At 47.8% G+C, this 17,474-nt stretch overlaps 1 protein-coding gene across 3 annotated transcripts in view; it reads left to right on the top strand.

Annotated features, from left to right (window-relative positions):
* The first annotated feature begins 15,698 nt into the window (after nt 1-15,698).
* The window catches only part of RORA (RAR related orphan receptor A), a 93,408-nt gene continuing 91,632 nt past the window's right edge, over nt 15,699-17,474 (top strand). For 2 of the 3 annotated variants that reach the window (XM_028706134.2, XM_028706133.2), the window contains exon 1: nt 15,701-15,877. In XM_028706134.2, coding sequence (XP_028561967.1) covers nt 15,847-15,877 — 31 coding nt within the window. In that variant the 5' untranslated portion in view covers nt 15,701-15,846. Of the gene's footprint in view, nt 15,878-17,474 lie in introns of all 3 variants that reach the window. The other variant, XM_077918546.1, reaches the window with a different exon arrangement.

Below are 17,474 nucleotides of genomic sequence, written 5' to 3'. Positions count from 1 at the left end.
TCACCTGGAGATTCAGGTCCTCTCCCTGCTATCAGGAGGGGTCCAGGCAAACTTGGAGACTACCATAAAATCCCGTACAAAGGTTCTCCTTTTCAACTAGAGATCCTTCAGGTGTTCTTTAGGATCACCACTCACTCTGGAAGTGAGTGTGTTTGCCTGAGCCTTCCCCAACTAGTTTCCCTCTTGATGTTTTGGAGCACAACTCCCATCACCTCCAGCCAAAATGGAACTTACAGTGCAAAACATATGAAGAGCACCGGTTTGGGAAACGCCAGTTTGACTAAAGGGGCAACGAGTGTAAGCCCGGTCTTGAGTCCCTGCCGTTTCCTGAAAAAGACCTCAATGGACAACTGCCATAGAAATCTCAGAACCAGTTTTAAATTTATAGGTAGCTGGGGTCTCAAAATGTAACCCAAATGGAAATTCTCCAACCAAGTAGTTACTTATATAATCCTAACATCTGGGAGGTCTCTAGGTTGCCAATTTTTTCCATTTCTTCACCATCATTGAGATTTTCCACACATTCCGTAGAATTTGGAACTACACACAGTTTCCAATGTCTCGTTAGCTCCATTTTTGTAGCACCTAGTAAGTTCAGAATCATGCCTCTTTTTGTCTGAGTGTTTTAAGGAAAATAACAAGACAGCAAGCTGTATTCTGAAATTAATAAATTAACAAACTCTAATACCCTTGTAGTATGCTATCTGTAGTGTGATCCTTAAGGCGATTGGGAAGTTGTAGACCACTTTGGGAAGGAGGGCTCGATTTTGTGGGAGGTGACTTGGGTGACTGCTTGCAGCAATAAGACTGGGAGTAGTCGACCTGTTTATTCAACTCTTCACTCAAGCGCTAAACAAATAGTACAAGCAGTTAATCTTCATTCAGAAAGCTGGCAGACGTGGCCTACACAGCAGTGTGGCATTAATGCCCATTCATTTACAACATCAATGCCTGTTCAAAGGGGAATGGGCACGTGAGTAATTGTGGTCAGGTAAACACATGCAGATGTGTCATCTTATACAACAAGGGAAAATCATGCACACAAACCGTGTAGCAAAACTGTGAAATGGGCTACAGGCAGAGGCGGAGCGAGCTGCTCTGGCACCCAGAACGGCGCACATGTTGTGCACCATGGGACAGGGCTAGCGTCCGAGGGGGGTGCCGCCTGTGGCAAGCATCCCGGGGGGGCGGCGATGTCACCCCCCCTCAGGGATGACACCCGGGGCAGACTGCCCCCCCTTCCTCCACCAGTGGCTACAGGCACAATTAAGAAGAACATACCCAAGAGCTTAACAAGTGTGTGTGGGGGGGTGTCATTTGGTCTTGGACTGGTGGGAAGGTGGTTGCACCTGCTGGCAGGCAGGTTCCTCCTGGCCATTTCTATTCAATGCAGAACTACTCCATGCATGGAATAACAAGTTATCAAAGCTGCAATTTTCAAAGCTTACGCAGTCAAATTTCTACTGAGCCTTATATTTCCACACTGCCCATTCCAATAGTCTGTGAAGCATGCCCATTTCTTTTCTGGTGGGTTTTGGGCCAAATCCAAGATGTCTTTCTTTCTTTCTTTCTTTCTTTCTTTCTTTCTTTCTTTCTTTCTTTCTTTCTTTCTTTCTTTCTTTCTTGTTCATTTTAAAGCCCTCAGTGGCTGGGGAACTGCATACTTCAGAGAGCACCTAACCCTGTGGCGCTGGTTGCCAGTTAAAACACAGTCACAAGGGCGGGGCAGGCTTTTGCCAGGGAATGTCACTTTACTTCCCCACATTCACATTCATTATCGGGGGGTGTTGAGGTATAATTACGTTGATTTTAAAATTTGTTTGTAATCCTCCCTGAGCCGTGGAAGCATTTTTTATTTAAATAATATATAATCCCTCTTTTCTGCTGTCGGCAGAGTCACAGCTTCTTTCTAGCGCCAAAAGGAAACCACATTTTTCAAAAATGTGTGCGTCAAAAAGGGTGTGTGTGCATTTGTGTGTGTTTTAAAGTATGTTGCAGAGCTTCCTGCTTCGTTTTGCTCTCTCTTGGGCTGTAAACAAACTGTTTTGACAGCATCCACCTCTTCTCTCTGTGTGTCACTGATTTGTAAATGTATTTCAGCAGCTTAAAAAATCTCTTCCCAGTGCTGTGTTGGTGGGCAGCAGCAGCAGCTCTGGCACCGGGCAACATTCATTTTAAACTGGCATTTGAGAGAGGGTCTCCCTGCCCCCACCTCACCCTGACCCGGCAACCGTCATGCTGCATTGGGGCTTGCAGACAGCACCCTCTGAAAGGGCTGCTGCTTCGTGGTATTTGGTGACAGCCTCTGCAAAATCCAATAATAAAAGGAAGTGGTTTTTATACAGAAAAGAGAAATTTGAGGCTGTCGCTTGCAGTAATGATAATGGTACACGGTGGCGTCGTATGCATTACTTTTTCCTGCAAGAGCCGCCCCCAAGTGATTCAACAGCTGAAAGTATCCATGACAGTCTATATTTTTCATTGGTTTGGGGTTTCCTAAAGGAGCAAATTCCCCACTGAATGCATTTCTGCCTCATTTTCTCCCTGCCTATGAAACAGGTGACAGTTGCAGGTGGCCTTGATTTTCCTGGAGTTATGTATGGGCACGCTCCAATCAAAGCCAAGCACATTGGAGCCCCATTGATTTCAATGGGACAAAGGTGAGCAAGTGATTCGTTTTGTTTTGTTTGCCTGTCATGGATTCTTTAGCTGAGACTCCGGCATTGCAGTGGGTTGGACTAGATGGCCCTTGGGGTCCCTTCCAACTATGATTCCCTTGCGGCATGGCTCACTTGCTTGAGCCAATTTGACTTGCAAGGACCTAGTGTGGTGTAAGGCAGATCTCTTGAGCAAGCAGGCAGAGGGATGCTGCAGCCTCCCCCCCCCCCCCATCACTGTGTGGTGCTATAATTCTTCTTATGGCTAGTGATAAAAACTGCAATGAACTGATCAAAACAAGGCAATCTTAAACTATCATCTGAGTTCAGCCGGTGCCCCAGTTGCCCATGAAAATGCTGAAGATCCAAAGGCTTCCTTAACGTTCCCCTTATGGGCCAAAGAGCCAAGTCACTTCTCAGTGCACATTTTAAAACTTGAGCTGAAGTCCTGCCTGCCTCTTCAGTGCTGTGAATGGCTGCCATGGCAACATCAAATAAAAAGAGGTGTTATGGGTGGAGCCAGGCAAAGATAATTAGCTTTCAGGGTAGGAGGAAGCTGGGGAGCGGGCAAGGAAATTTCCCAGGACAGCCTTCGCAGAAGCCACAAGGTTATACATCACATGGAAGTGGACCACAAATAGGAAGCAAATGGAAGCAATAGATTTCAGTATAGCAAATTAAGTCTGCCTGTCCTGGAGCGGGGGGTGGGGGTGGCTCACCCATCTCTCTCTGCTCTCACCCAAGGAGCGTGCAAAACAGAGCTGGAGAGATGTGTGACTCAGGCGGGTGTGTGACCTGGTCTCAAGGGCCGCATTGGACCCTGGGACTGAGGTTACCCACCCCTGAGCTAGAAGAACTTCTCTTCCTGGCCAGAGACCATCTCTGCCTCCTCCCCTTACCCTGCCCTGTCCCATCAGCCATCACTCTGAGCTCCTTGGAAGAACGGTGCAAAAAGGTACCGAAACTGAATGGAGGTTCTTTGTTACCCTTCTGCTAATAGTGTGGGTATGTGAAAGCAAACCAGGCCTATGGATTTAAAGGGAGGTGATGCACCAATAAAAGTTTGCATAGATGGTGTATGTATGACTCTTTGAAATGTTCCTCCTAAGACCTGACATAATGGGCGTTTTCTTGAACCAGATGGGACAACCTGTTTCCTCCAGCTCTGCTCCTCTTGAAACTGGGCATCACTTAGGTGTGGGCATGAGAGCTACAGGGACGTCTATCTTTGTGAAGTTTAACATGAATAAGCAGACGGCAATGAGTTCTGGAGGAATTCATCAGGGTTCTGTTCTGGGTTTTCCAGTTCCTCTCTGCCTCAGTCCAGCCTCCTTCACAGGGTTGTTGTGAGGGTAAAATGGGCAGGAGGAGAAGAATTTTTGCCACCTCCAGCTTCTTTAGAGGAAAATCAGGGTATAAATCAGAGTTTAAAGCAGGTGGTACCACCCCCCGGGGTGCTGTGGGATTACCTGGGGGGGTGGGGGTGCGCTAAGAGGTGAAGGGGTGACTGGGGGGTGCTGGAGGTAAATGATTTCCAGACTTTGAAAAGCTGGTATCACTGGATCAAGTCAATCAATTCTCACGAATTGATTAAACTAAATAGTTTTAATTGGATTTTGAATCCATGTTACAATTGTCACTGTTTCCAATTTTATTGTGCTCTTATCTTCCTTACTGTATCATGCAAACCCCTATTCTGAATAAGGCATTTAATAGAGTAGGATGGGGGCACACAGCATGAGTTTATGGAACCAAGGGAGAAGTTGCCCCCCCCAAAAAAAATTGAGAACCACTCATGCTAAACAAAGGAAGTAATAGTAGTTAAGCACAAACCACATACTGAGTCGCTAACCCCCCCTTTTTTTTGAGGGCCTTGCAGGCTAGGGAAGGGAATGTTACTTGCAATTCATGGTACTAGTCCTCCAGCATATTAGCATTTTCAATGGGAATGGAAGTTCTTCTTTGACAAAGAGAATGCCTGGAGGGTTTACTGAAATCTCAGAAGGACAGGGAGCAGCACAAGAGCTGTTGGATGTGTTGGTGGGTTCCCAGAGGAGATGCCAAGGAGAACTAGGGACCTTCTTCCTGTCCCCTTCCTTGTAGCTTATGATATCATGATTTGCAAATGCATCATTCCTGAAGGTAGTGTTTAGCCTTTGGCCACCCTAATCATCAATCCTAAACAGCATGAGGCAGGCATATTTATTGTTTGGATGGTGGACGTCAATCTTAATAACACAGCCCCACCCACTTAATTGGAGAGTGACTTTGGAGGGCAGACACACGCCCTTCAGGGAGGTTCATCAGCCACCTCATTTGGTTATGTAACACATCCAGATTCCCAGGAATTATTCAATGTCATGAACTCTGTCCACAAATGTCTTCCCCAACCCTTTGTCTTTTCTACTGCTCAGACTATAACTATGCATATCAAAAACCAAGAGCAAACGAAGGAGCTTTTTGCACCATAGGTGACTGAAGCTGCACAAATTCTCTGTCTGCAGAGTTAACTGTGCGAGGATAGAATCTAATGTGGGTTGCAGGTCCATTTGCTTTCTGGGGAGCAGTTCTGGAAGGGAGGTGACAGGAAGCGCCTCTGAGAGGGTGGGTCTTCTTCAGAGGGTGGATCACCATCCCCTAAGCCGCTAAGACACTCCCTGGGATCAAACACCTCTTGGGGTTCAGAATCTGTAACTCTCACCATGCTGGGAACGCTACCCAGGGTGCTCCATATCTATTTATCCAAGCTCCTCCCACTCCTCCTCAGGTCCCTCCACCTGCTGCATGACCCCTCATGGCAACCAGGAAGTGGGACTGGGAGGAGGTAGGGCCTAGGCTGGCCCATTCCTTCACACACACTCATGTACAGGGAGGGAACAGGGTGGGAGGTCCAGAAAGTTGCTAATGGCACATTTCTATCCACGTCTGCTCAGAAGTAGTTCACATTGATTTTAATTAGGTATACTCCTAACTAAAGAGTTGCAGCCTTTGTGTTACTTACTATACATTCAATAAAATATCAATTAACCATTTATTTATTTCCCTCTCGTCATATAGAGGGCCTCAGAGCAAGTCACAGTAAGAAGAATTAAAATATTAGAGGGGGACAGAAAACCACAAGAACAGATAAAACAATAAAAAAAAACCAAATAAAAACTTTCATTGTTCGGCAAAGGATTTTGCTGCATAGTGATGATTTTATTGGTTTTGCAAAGGTCTCATCTTCTCAGCTGTATTTCAGTTATATCGGTAGAGTAAGGATAACCACTCCACCACCCAAAATAAGCTATGAAAAGGTCAAGAAAGCAGGATGGACTTCAGCAGATACCTAATAGATAATATATTTAATGCACAATGGAATACGATACTTATTTTCCTTTCTTACATGAGGTGTCCACTCATCTACCATCCCAGTTTACCCATCCAGTCTTTGCATGCTTAGCTTCAGCATCTATGCAGTGGTAGTAGATCCTGGACCAGTTCACTTGAGCTATGATCAGGTGACCATGAGCAGCTGATTGGTCCCCAAGCCCATAAAAACCAAAGTGCTCTCAATTCCTTTGATGCCGGTTGCCAGCAGGGCTTCTGAATTGTGAATCCAAGTTCATGCTTTGCTAAGAGTCGCCTCCCTACCCCATTGGTGCTGGTGAAGGGGTTTGGGGGCAAGAGAGAGAGGTGGGCAGTCTTCAGGCTAATCCCCACAGAGCATATCTGCTCAAGATAACCTCTTCATTATACGGGAGCATCTCCCATGGCTCCTTATCCATTGTGACCTGACCCTTATATTTCATGGCATGGAAGGTGATGTGGAGAAAGAATGTCATAATGTTTCTCTATTCCCTGACAAGCCTTTGAGTAGCCCTGTCAACAGTGATTTGGGGCTGAGCTGAAATAATCAAGAACGAAGTGTCTGCATGACACATCCTTGAAGGATTCTTGCCAGTAATAGAATGGGGATGCTAATGAGTTTCCAGCCACATTTTTAAAAAAAATAATAATATTCTAATCAAGCAAGAAGAAGTGATTAAGGTCTCTTTCACATCCACACTCCTTAATCTTACCTAGTTTATGTGCTGTGCTGAAGCAACTTCTATGGCATAGGGCCGCCTTCCCCAACCTGGAGCTGCTCCAGATGTTTTGGGCTACCATTTGCATCATCTCTGACCCTTGGTCATGTTAGCTGGGCCTAATGGGAGCTGAAGGTCAACGCATCTGGAGGGCACTGGGTTGGGGGTGGTTGCTGTAGGGTGTGCCGGCATCAAGAAATTTTAATCCAAATTTTAAGGCAGCTGTTTTCTTGAGGATGCCCCCTCTGGGCACTGAGCAGCTCACATGATGAGATCAGCCCCTTTGACCAGCTTTTATTGCTGGCTGCCTATCTGTTCATTCATTCCATCTCTAAATTGCCCATTGGCCCAAGTCCTCTGGGAGATTTGCAACAGTAAAACACAAAGACAATTCAGTTGGCAAAAAATACGCAAGAGCTCAGCATCAAAAAAACAGTGTCAGAAAAATACAGCACAAAACTTTCTTGGAAGTTGTAACCACTTGTCATGATGGCATCACTATGCTGTATTCTTTGGGGTGGAACACCCCAGCGCAGTGGTGCCTCCTCAACACACTGAAACCCCAGGTTTGATTCCTGGCATGTCTGGTTGGAAGGATCAGGAAGCAGGGTGAAGGGAAAGGCCTTCTGACGCAGATCCTAGGGAGGTCCTTAGTTGATAGGTAGATGGTCAGTCATAGCTGGGATGTGTGTGAGCACCAAGGAATCAGGAAAGCTCCTTCCTCCCTAACTTTTGTCAAACCCAATGGGCCTTTAAACAATTATTAATATTATTAGCAGAATTAATTGGGGAAGGGCCATAGCTCAGCAGAGCAGGTCCCAGGTTCAATCCCCAATGACACATCCGGGTAGTGCTGGCAAAGACTGCATCTCTGGGGAGCTGCTGCCAATCAGTGTGGACAATCTTTAGCTAGATGGATCAATGCTCTGCTTCAGTATAAGGCAATTTATTTTGTTCCTAGGAATCCCCACTTAGATAAAGCTCACTGCATATGACCTTGGGCCAGTCCTGCCTCCCAGCCTAACTTTCCTCACAGGTTTATTGTGGGGATCAAATGAGAAGAACCACCTATGCCACCTTGAGCTCTGTGGAGAAAAGGGGGGACTACAAATGCCATAAATAAATAAATTATCTGGGTGTTTTCAGCCTTTTCTGAATATTTATTTTCAGTAAAGCATATTTATGCTCAGCAGGAGTGAGGAATCTGCTGCTGGTCAGACAATGTCCACTTGGGCAAACACTGCCCCATAAAAGCTGCCACTTTGCGTGCGACAGGGAAATCCGTTATTGATGTGTGGCATGACCGGATAGAAATGTCAATAGTTATAAAAAAAAAGTATTTCATAACACATGCACACACACAAAAATTGATTATTTTGCTTGTCCACATTCCTACAGAGGAAAGAACTGTTTCGGTATTTTCTCTGTATTTCTCAGAACCAATACAGCTGAACTCCTCCAACTGTACTCTAGCTTTAGGTAAAGGGACCCCTAACTATTAGGTCCAGTCGTGACTGACTCTGGGGTTGCGGCACTCATCTTGCTTTATTGGCCAAGGGAGCTGGTGTACAGCTTCCAGGTCATGTGGCCAGCATGACTAAGCCGCTTCTGGTGAACCAGAGCAGCGCACGGAAATGCCGTTTACCTTCCCACCTATTTATCTACTTGCACTTTGATATGCTTTCGAACTGCTAGGTTGGCAGGAGCAGGGACCGAGCAACGGGAGCTCACCCCGTCACAGGGATTCGAACTGCCAACCTTCTGATCGGCAAGTCCTAGGGTCTGAGGTTTAACCCACAGCGCCACCCGCGTCCCTAAATTACAATTACAACATTATAAATTATAGCATCGGAAATTATAGAATTGTAGAGTTGGAAGATACCCCATAGAGTCATCTAGTCTAGTCCCTGTATTGCAATGCAAATTGTTGTAACCCAGCCTGGGACTTGCTGGTGAAGGGCAGACAATAAATAATAACACACAAGTAGCATTCTTCAGCACATTTCAGGGCTTGCTAAATACATTTCTGTGTTCATCTGGGAACTGCTTTCCCCAGAACTAGTGAACATCCTCAAGACCCTGATATCACTGCACTCCTGCCCCTAATTTTAGCAGCACCAGTCTTTTCAGCTAGCTGAATCCAGGAGAACTGCCTCCTGCGTTTCCCTGAACTGAATGCTGTTGGCCCCTGAGGCCTCCTTGTGCTCCTCTTTGGGGACGCCTGCCGCTCTAGCTGGTGGCCAGCTGGAGAATCTTTACTACACTGGAAGCTTGCTCCAGCTGCTGCTAACAAATGATACAATCGGTGCTTTTTCCCCTATACAAAGGTGCAGTAACGCTGCCCTGCCCCTCCTGCTTCCTTGCCAGTGGAAGAGGGAGGGCTGCTCTGTGGACATGCAGAGCTAATGTGTGGAGAAGCTTCTTCCTTGCACGTCTGCTCTGCAAGCTGCCCTGTCCCTCTTGTTTGCATGCAAGCTGCAGAGTTGAGGCACAGGAAGGTTTCTTCCCACAAGTCATCTGTTAGCCTGGGTGGCTGAAGAGCCTCTTTAAAGCCCTGCTGTGCCTTTGGGTCATGAGAAGACCCTCTCCAGAGCCCATAGAGGATGTCTCCTTTGCGCTCTGGGCAGAGTCTTCTCGTGAGCCAGAGGCATGGTGTGGGGAAAGGTGTCGAAACTGTTTTCTGATGTATTCTGGCTAAAAAAAGCCCTGGATACAATACTGTGGCAGAAAGGATAAGCTGCCATCCACACAGTGGCGACCTAGGCACCGTGGAATGTTAAACAATGGATAGCTAATCAGTTGACCCTAGCAGGAACTCAAAGCCAAGGCAACATTGCATTCCTCCCTAAGAGACCTACCTCCGTTTGTTTGTTTGTTTGTTTGTTTGTTTGTTTGTTTGTTTGCTTGCTTGCTTGCTTGCTTAAAAAGCAAGCAAAAAAACTCTGGGTCCTGCTCTAATGGTCAAGAGCAGGCATCATATTGTCCACTTAAAATGCTGGTGGCAGTATCTTCTTTAGATATACTGTATGTCTGGGGTGTGTATGCATTTGCATCTATTGGAGACTGACTGCCACAAACAGCCCACTGCATCAGATGTCATCCCTGATTACCATTTTCTCTTCATCCGGGCTGGAAACAAACACTGATCAATAATAATTCAAGGCTATGTACCTTAAGGTTAAACATCTGACAATCAGAGAAGACTTAATGGACTGTGACACCGCTCAAACCAATGGCCTGACATCCCTTGCCATGTCATAAGGATATGCGGAGGGTGAGCTAACCCTGCATTAAAATACATGAAGCCAATCTCTCCCCCCCCCCCAATACACCCCTTCTGAATCTCAAGTTCGTTGTCTTGGTGCATCTAAATGTCAGGGCACTGCGTTGCTGAGCTATTGCAAAGCAACCATAGGCTCATAGTGGTGGAGACGTTAGGCATCGTGTCCACATACACCATGCCCCCCCAACCCTTTTAACTGCAAATTGACCCTTCATATTATTTCTGCAGTCCTGGACAGATGATAATCTAATCCATTTTCCAGGGTGGAATTTTATAACCCACTAAAGCAAACACAGACCATTCACTGCCCCTGTTGGGCTTCCTTGTACACTGCATGGTATCTTACAGATGCTTAGATCAGCTTTCCACTGGAGTTCTCTGAATGTTCTTGGGCTACAACTCTGAACACCCAGGCAGCACAACCAATGGACAGGGACAGTGAGAGTTATAGCACATTGGGAGGGTCACCAGGTTACCCATCCCTGATTTAGGGCTCACCCACACTTACCTTTCACCCTGCAATCTTTAAAGCTGAATCGGAACAAATGGCAATTTGTGTTTTCCATGGGTTGCCATTTGCTCTGATTCAGCAGCAAAGAGCAGGTTTTCGTGGGGGGATCTTTGGGGCAAAAAAAGAAAAAAAGGTATTGGACATGGTGCTTTTAAGTACAGATATGTGCCTGGAAATGTGGCACAAAGGGAGGTCTGGATGACTCCTTAAAGGAATAAATGCAGGCCTGGAAAACAAAAGAGACCATTGGAATGATGTGGGATGAGTTGGAGGTAGGGGGATAGCTACATATCAGAATATAGCGCTTATGGAAATATGTAATGATCATTACTTAGCACCAGGGCTTTTTTTCATCTGGAACTCACTGGAGCTCAGTTCTGGCACCTCTGGGATAAAAGTGGCATTGTCATTGAAAGAAAACAAGGGAGGCAATAATGGTAGTGCAACATCTGGGGGGCATTTCATACATTTTATGAAATAAATGTATGAAATGCATTTCATACATTTTATGAAATAAAGAAAATAATGACATGCTCTCAAGATACAGGGCAGAAGTCCCTTCCTGAACACTTCTGCTGCCTGATATCCTTTTACCCGAAGATGATACTAGGGATGCTGCTTGGGACCTTCTGCATAGAAAGCATTAATTGAATTATGGTCTTTGCCAAGGTGTTTATTTTTCTTCTGCTGGAACTCACTCAGGTGGGCACCAGTGCCATTCCAGGAAAACAAGGGAGGCGTTCATGGTGAGTTCCAGCACCCTCTCCTTCTAGAAAAATGGCACTGCTTGGCACTGCAGAAAAAGCAATATCTATAAGCAGCGTGTTTTCATATATAGGTCTTTGTCTTTGACATGCAGCCCTTCCTTTCCTATGGCTGCCTCTTCATGGTTTTGCTTTAAAATATATATCGGTTTTTTGTGGGCTGATAGTGTCACTGAGCCACATAAAAGCCATGGCAGTTGATCATTCCAGTGCTCTGCTGGTTCATCTTGTGAGAGTCTCTCACTTCCCATTACCAGAGCAAGGTTAAGCAGAAGATAAAGGTCTTCCTAATACATTCGCCTCACCCTCAGGCAGATATTAATAGCTTTTTCATTTGGATGCATCTCTGAAGTATTAAAATAGGAGGAAAGCCACCTCCGCAGAGAGTGGGATCCCCCCAGATTTGACCTGCTCACCTCAGTCTCTCACCTCTTAACCACACAACACTTCAAACCAATTAAAGAGAAGGAAAAGGAAACATCACAGAAGAGATAAAACACAGCTAGATTCCTACTAGGCAAACTTCTAGAGTCCTGCCCAATATGCTTCAGTCAGAGCTTCAGATTACGCACGTTCTTGATTTTCAGTTGGTCATCTTTTATTTTTAATGGTGCACTTAGTCCTTACAATAAATAATGCAAAGAACAGTAATATCTTAAACTCATTTTAATATTATTTTGCTATATATGTTTGGATACCATTGGATGCCACTGAATCAAGCTAGCAGACCAAACTGGTCAAAACAACACTGATTTGGAACTTCTTAAGATGTTGTCATCAAATTTGGCAAAGTGGCCCCTGCGATCAAGAATCAAGTTTTCATCTATGTTTAGCTAGTTGGATGACACTTTGAATCAAGATGGCATACTAAACCTATCCAAATGTCACTGATTTTGACTTATTTGAATTGCATAACATTTGCATATCATAATCTCCTCCTCACTGTCAGGAACCATCATGACAGATTTGGTAGTGATATCTTAATAGGTGTCCAAATGTATCAATAACAAGCAGAAAGACAGTCAAACAGCTTTCCAAAATATATAGATATCTATAATCCATCTAAGAGATGGCATTCCCCTTCACAGAACTGGTAAACTCCTGCGCACATCTGTCGCCCCAAGAAATGCCTTTAAACCTTTGCTCTGTGTCTCCTTCATATTTAAGAGAAGGAAAATGTGGATTTTCCGGGGGGGGGGGCAGCTCACAAGGTAACCAGACAGGGAGCTTTTTGCTCCTTTTCTTTTCCCCTCTTGCTTTTCATTCTTTCTCCATTATGTAAGCACTTGCCAAAAGTAAAATACAGTTTCCGAGACCAGAACATCTGCAGTTCATTCAGTTTAAATGTAATAATTATTGCTTTCGTCTCCCACAAGGCCAGAAAATGCAACTAAACACAATAACCAAATACGAGAGAAAAAATGGATTCTGCAAAAGGCTTGCCGTTCCTTTGTGGAAGACATGCCCTTCAGCATGGAGGCCCTGCTTCCTGTTCCCACATGCAAGAGCTGTGCTTGCAGGAGTGCCATTCTCAGAGACACTCTTCTTCTTAAACAGCTTGCAAGTACAAGTAGGGCTGGTTCCAGATGCTGTGGGCCCTTCATATGCAGCCACGGGAAACAGACGGGCCTGCGCTTATCCGCTCTTAGATATACATGCCACAAACATTATGACACATCCATGTACTCTTTCCCACTCAACATATAATAGACAAACACCATGTAACAACACGGGGACACGGGTGGCGCTGTGGGTTAAACCACTGAGCCTAGGACTTGCCGATCAGAAGGTCGGCGGTTTGAATCCCCGCGACGGGGTGAGCTCCCATTGCTCGGTCCCAGCTCCTGCCAACCTAGCCGTTCGAAAGCACGTCAAAGTGCAAGTAGATAAATAGGTACCGCTCCGGTGGGAAGGTAAACAGTGTTTCCATGCGCTGCTCTGGTTCACCAGAAGCGGCTTAGTCATGCTGGCCACATGACCCAGAAGCTGTACACCGGCTCCCTCGGCCAATAAAGCGAGATGAGCGGTGCAACCCCAGAGTTGGTCACGATTGGACCTAATGGTCAGGGGTCCCTTTACCTTTACCTTACCTTTATGTAACAACACAGCAGAGACACAATACTCAGTTTTGTAAGTGCAGAGGGCAAGAGACAGGCACCCTCTGCACACCCCCTCACCCGGCAGCACTGCGCTCTCTCCAAGCTCTGTGTGGCAAGACCACATGTTGGCCTATTCACATGCCAACAGCATAGCGGCAGAATCAGAAGTGGAAGGTCCCTTCATCGTAGTCACACCCACACGCCTTGTAAGATTATTCAATAATCTTGCATTATACAATAATAATAATTAGGAATGCATTACAACCATCAATACAGATCTTCATGTGTTGCCTTTCAAGTAACAACTTGAGGAACATTCTCTTGAAATGGAAGCACCACTTGCATTTTCAGTGTTCTTGAATGCTTAGCTTTGGCACATGTAGAACAACTCCTCGTTGGTGTTTTCCTTATGTGCCATCTGCAGAGTGACCCTAGGAGCCGGTCCTCTGTGACTGATGGACTGACTGGCTCCAGTCAGCACAAAGGGTGAGAAGACTTCTTTGCAGCAGCTAAAAAGCTGATTGGATGGCTCTAGGACACTAGCAATAATGACTCCGGCCCACTACACAGCATCTGCATGTGGGACCAGGAAGCAGGGCGTATGTGTTGAAGGGTGTGTCTTCCATGAAGCCATTTGCAAAAGCAACTGGGGGTCCAGGTGCTTGCATTGCTCACATGCGAATGGTGTGTATGGATGGGCTGATGTGGACAGAGACATACCTACGCTCCCTGTGCCCTTGGCAAGGTGATGTTGGCCGCCCAGAGCAGCAGAGGAGCAGCCTGGGGAGTGCATGGCGGGCAGGCAGGTTCCCAGCCACTGCAAGTCAGAGGAGGGAGGTGCAATTTTTGCCTCAGCCCAGGCCTGCATCCTTGGTGAAAGCCAACCAGCCCAGCCCCTAGCAAACCCCTGGATATTGGTACATAGGGCTGTCCACTGTTTTGTTTATCGCAGACTTGAGCTGGGCCTGTGAGTTGGCGCAGTGCATCAAAACACCTGAAAGCACTGAATAGGTAAAGGAGAGGGCTGAGAAGCAGGTGGCCTCCAAAGGTTGTAGCAGGTGCTGGGAAGTCCCACCTTTTCTCACCAAGTGTTGTTCCTTCTCACCTGTTTTGGAGTTGGGCCTTGATGCTGAAAACAAGGCCTGAGTGGCCTAAGCTGACCACGTGCTGTGGACATCTTTTCACAGTGTCATCCTTGAGCTTTGCCCAAGTCCCTGTCCAGAGTCTAAAATTCTCCACAGGGGAGATGATATAAGAAGCTGAAGGAAAGGAAGTAAGGGGGGGGGGGAGAAAACCCCTGGTTCATTCTTCCTATGCCCCAACGGCCTCCCTCTGCTGGAGGATAGAGCTGTGTATGCCACAAGGCCTACCTTGCACCCAGTAGACTAGGCACCTACCCTCATAGAATTGTAGGGTTGCAGGACACCTCAGGGTCACCTAGCCCAAGCCCTGCACTGCAGGAATCTCAAGTACTGTAGATCATATATGACAGACTAGGCTGCAACAGAAATACCGCCTGGAGGACTGTCACCAGTGCTGAAGCAAGTTTCAACGGCCAACCCACTTGGCTTCCTTATTCCTGCAGAAGAAGTCATGAAGCTGAACTGGGGTCGTGGCAGCGCCCAGGACTGGGGGGGGGGGGGTCATACACATTCAGTGCAAACGTGCATTGAATGTCAGGGAACTGTCAGGGCTCTTTCTCGCCCCCCTGATTGTGTGTGTGTGTTAAATAGCTTTGAGACTTCACGATTGTCACCCTGTGTGACACAAGAGTAAGCCAATACGCTGATGAGGACCCTAAGCCCATTTCCCCGAAAGTAACCTCCGCTGACTGGCCTTCCAGATAGAGTTCTGCGCAGCTCAATCAGACGAAGGTTAACGTTTAAAAAAATGTTTTAGGGATTTTTTTCAAGCGTCTAAAACAACCATTATAAAGGACTGCTGCGAGAAATCGCCTTCCCTTCCATTGCAAGGAGTCTGGCAACACGCGCAGGCGGCCCCAAACTGCCAACTCTTCCCCGGGGGGATCCCCGCGTTGCGGCGCCCGCTGCCTCGGGAGAAAGTGGCCCCGAAGTCCGCGGCGCTTGGTGCCGAGGAGGCCCGCCGGGGGGCCGGCTCAGGGGCGGCTTCCCTCCCCCGCGGATCGGGCCCCCCCAGCAGGAGCAGGAGGAGGCGGGCGGGCGGGCAGGCGGGCCGGAGCAGCGTCCGCCCCGCCGGTCCCCCTGCCCTACCTCCAGCGGCAGCCGGGGCGGCGCGCGTTGGCGGGCGGGGGGGGGGGCGGGCCGGTCACATGGCGCCTCAGCTGGGCCGAGGCGCGCCGGAGGAGGCGGAGGCTGCTGCTGCCGCTGCGGAGAGGGCCGGTCGGGGCTGCTGGCAGGCGCTGCTGACGAGGCGGACGCTGCCCCGCGAGCGCGCAGGAGGCGCCCGGCGAGCCCCGAGAGCGCAGCCGCCGCCGCCGCCGCCAAATGCTGTGCTTGGTGATCGCCGCGATGAAAGGTGAGCCGCGCGGCGGCGCCCGATCCGCCCGGGCTGCGGCGCTGCTTTCTCCGGCAGCCCAGGCGCTTCCGCGCGCGGTCCGGCTCCCGCCGCTGCCGGGTCGGTGCCTGGGGCGGGCGGGGGCGCCACTGCCCTTCCTGGGGGGCTGGGGGGGGGCGTGAGGGGGCGATCCGGGGCGGGGGAGAGGCAACTCCGGGTCCGCGAATCCGAAAGGGCTCGTTGGCGTTACGTAAAGTAACCGCTCGGAACCCACCTCGCGAAGTCGCCCCCGTCGTCACATGACGCCCCTTGGCTCGGGGTGCAAGCCTCTTGGCCGTAACGTCGGAAGGGGCCTCCGGCCCGCTCGAGCTGACCTCGGGGCAGGTGCCCCGTCCTGGAGAGGGCCGGTCTGCCCTTGGCAGTGAGTCTGCTTCATTTTTTGTGTCTTTGTGTGCCACTAACCCAGTTGTGGTCTGAAGTCTGCAGAGTGCTGGACTTGACTTGACCCCCCCCCCCAACTTTCCAGACATAGACTCTGCACGGTAAGAGAGGGCACTTGAGGTAGAAGGACCTGTAACTTATTTATCCTTCCAAGTTTGAAGTCTTTAAAACGTGGTTGTTCTTTTAGATGCGATCATTGCCTATTGTTAAATATTGAGGGGAATGCATAGCTTCAGAAACATTCTCCTCGCCCAGAATAGACAGAATATTGAATTGAGGGGAAACTTTGAAGCACATGTTATTTCTGTGGGGCGGTGATGGAGAGGGACACCAGAGGCATGTGCCCAACTGCACAGTAACAAGTTCTCCTCTCAGCCCTACATGCTTGTGGTTACCTTCCATTTCCCTCATATTTTACTTTCTCACAATGAGGTTGGGTTTGGATTTGAAAATGACTGATAGGACCCAGAACTGGCCAGATGATCTATTTTGCGGTGCAGGAATCCTGTGCATGTTTACTTGGATATAAATCTCACTGTTTTCAGTGGGGCTTATTCCCAGGAAACAGGGCATAGGACTACAGCCTCAGTGGACCAGCGGATGTGGCAGAAAGTGGGTAAGCTTTGGGGCTGCAAGGAACTCTTTGTCGCCTGAAAACGATAGCAGGAAACTGAACTGGGTCTGAATGAAAGTGTTTGAGGATAACTACCTTAAGCTGGGGAAAGGAGATGTTAGGCTAAGGAGAATTGTGACCGACAGCTGTGAGCAAAACCCTTTGCATGCCGGTCAAAAAGACCATTAATCCAAAATGCCGTCTTCTGTGCTGTTTGGTAATAGTCAGGCATAATCCGCACTAACCCCGTGTTCTCCACAGTGTCCCTTCCCCAGCTATAAAGCTTATCAGTTGTTGTCAATTGCTGTGTTGATTTTGTTTCCAGTGTGAGAGAGTCTTTACACTTATTATATTTTATTGTTCTGAATTCAGCTCAGCCAAGACATCTGTCAAAGGTCAGCCTTTGTGGCTCTGCAGGATCTCTTGTTATTCAAAGGCAAGAAGGCAATTTATGCTCTCCCCACAAACTTAAATGGGAAGAGATTACTTTCAACCCCTCCTCTGTAGCACAGGTTCAGCGTAACATTGACTAAAGTTGCACAGGGGACATGGATTAGGCTGTGT

Source organism: Podarcis muralis, chromosome 14 (genome assembly GCF_964188315.1).
Source record: "Podarcis muralis chromosome 14, rPodMur119.hap1.1, whole genome shotgun sequence".
In the NCBI taxonomy this organism is placed as follows: Eukaryota; Metazoa; Chordata; class Lepidosauria; order Squamata; family Lacertidae; genus Podarcis; species Podarcis muralis.
The sequence above is the reverse complement of the archived record's forward strand: the minus strand, read 5'-3'. Positions and strand labels throughout refer to the sequence as shown.